The sequence below is a fragment of the Papaver somniferum genome, chromosome 5 (genome assembly GCF_003573695.1).
Source record: "Papaver somniferum cultivar HN1 chromosome 5, ASM357369v1, whole genome shotgun sequence".
NCBI classification, from domain to species: Eukaryota; Viridiplantae; Streptophyta; class Magnoliopsida; order Ranunculales; family Papaveraceae; genus Papaver; species Papaver somniferum.
In genome coordinates, this window is record NC_039362.1 from 119,311,541 (window position 1) to 119,313,979 (window position 2,439).

Below are 2,439 nucleotides of genomic sequence, written 5' to 3' on the forward strand. Positions count from 1 at the left end.
TTCTATGTCATGTTTTAGCCTTTAGAGTCTACTGAAAACTCAAGATGGTTCTTTTATCTTTTCATAATGATCGACCAAAGAAAATTTGAAGTTGTGAGTGAATTGATATGATTTTTCTAAAACGAATCGTCACTGTTGTACGTTTCTGCAGTACTGGTCAACTACTCGTTTGACTATGGTCAAAAGGTATTTAAGATAAACTAAAAATCCTAGAAATTTTATCTGGAAAGGCGATAAGTTAGGATTCAGATATATAATTATAATAATTTATGGATTCGTATTGGACTCAGTAAAATTATTTGAGTGACCTGGTCAGTTTCTGTTTTATGAATCTTTCTTAAAAACGTAATTATTTTGGATTTAATCTGGAACTTTTAACGGTGAAATTAATTTTTCTGATAAAGTATATTTCTTTAGGGTTCATGTAAATTAAAAATCACGTCAAATTAACGGTTAGATGTTCCGAAAAGAATTTTTATGTATCCGCTGCAACAGAATTTCTGAATTAAACATAAATAAAGATTAAACAAAGAATTAGTCGTTTGGACTTGGGCCAAGTATGGAAGTCAGGGCCTGATATTTAAGGTAGCATTTGGATTTTGGGTTTGGATTTGGGTTGAAATCCAGGCCCGAAATTTGGGTGTTACAGTTTGGTATCAGAGCTAGTCTGATCCTTTGGGCAGGCTAGTTTCTGAATAAGTCGGTACGTCTATATGCTTGAATGTGAAATTGTTCGTGTATCTGTTGATTGTTGTTGTTTGAATGCGTAATAGGTTACACTTCTTTTGCATAGATAATTCTCTCGGTGTTACTTATAATTTAATGTCCTTCAATCAGGACATGTCTCGTCGTACGAATGGTTTAGCCGTCCCACATGATGAGGGTTTCGGTGAGGTTGTTCGTGCTTTGAATGTGTTGCTCAAGCGATGCAACAACAAGTGAATCTTAATCAGAATGCACCTCCTCCCCCTCCACCACCTAATCAACGAGCTTTGTTAGTTAGAAGGTTTAGTGAACAAAAGCCCGATTCCTTTAAAGGTAGTCCTGATCCACTGGTCGCTGAAGATTGGATAGATAAGATTGAGAAAATATTCACCCTATTAGGCGTGAATGACGAGGATAAGCTGGATCTTGCTGTTTTTAAGCTTGAGGGTGAGGCCACTCGCTGGTGGGACTTGACTCGTCGTTCTAGGAATGACGGTCTGTTTACCTGGGTAGAATTTCGACTCGCCTTCCTAAATAAGTACTTTCCACAAACTGCACGAAACCAACGCATGATCGAGTTTATGCAGTTGAATCAGAGAAATATGACCGTAGCACAGTACCAAGCCAAGTTTGAAGAACTTTCTCGTTTTGCTATTCATCTGGTGGAGAATGAAGAGCTGAAGGCTTTTAAGTTTCAGGAGGGACTTAGACCTTCAATTAAGGGTAGGTTGTCTATTTTGAAGATTACCTCTTATAATGAGATAGTGGAAAGAGCGATGATTGCTGAGAGAGACATTGAGGAGGCAAATCGAATTAGAGAACGTCACAATGGGGATAAGAACAAGAATAAAAATAACAACCACCCATACCAGAAGAAAGGAAATGGACCGAATATGGAGCTTCCTGCACCTTCGTGTTATCATTGCAAGCAACCTGGACATTTTAAGAGGAACTGTCCTGCACTTATTTCTCAGAGGAACCAACAACCCTTTATACCTCAGAACCGTCCACCACAATCCACCACAATACCAAGCTCGACAGCCCCCTCAGCAACCTAAGGCGTTCAACATTGCTCATGTTGGTCAGGATCCGGATAACTCAGTTGTTGAAGGTACATTCTTAGTTTACAATTCTTGGGATAAGATATTGTTTGATACTGGTGCTACTCATTCGTTTATTGCTTTTTCGTTTGTTTTGTCTTTGGGTTTGAAAACTGATTTACTTGATGGGTACTTAGGCGTAGCTAGTGCGATAGGCAGTAGTGCACGTATTGACCGCGTGGCACGAATGTGTGTAGTACGTATAGCTAAGCATGAGTTTTTGATTTACCTTTTTGTGATGAATATGTCTGGTTATGATGTAATCCTGGGTATGGATTGGTTATCTGCTCATCATGCTGTTTTTGATTGTTCTCAAAAACGTGTGACTCTTCACTCGGACGAAGGGTCAGTTGTCCACTTTACCAGTACTCGTAGTTTTGCGTCTCCCCTTATCTTGTCGGAAAGACATTTCCGACAGACTTATTCTAGAGGTTTTCTTTATCACTTAGTGATGATAGGAGGTGAGAAACAAGATTCTGTCTCTACTATGGGTATTCCAGTGGGAGAGGAGTTTGAAGATGTTTTCCCTGAGGAATTACCATGTTTACCCCCAAGAAGAGAAATGGACTTCACTATTGAAGTTCAACCTGGAACTTCGCCAATTTCGATGGCTCCTTATCGAATGACACCTATG

The 2,439-nt window shown here is 39.2% G+C and overlaps 1 protein-coding gene across 1 annotated transcript; it reads left to right on the plus strand.

Annotated features, from left to right (window-relative positions):
• The first annotated feature begins 926 nt into the window (after positions 1-926).
• On the plus strand, positions 927-1,763 carry LOC113279521. The gene has a single exon (XM_026528216.1). The coding sequence runs from the start codon at positions 927-929 to the stop codon at positions 1,761-1,763; it is 837 nt and encodes a 278-aa protein (XP_026384001.1).
• The last annotated feature ends 676 nt before the right edge of the window (positions 1,764-2,439 follow it).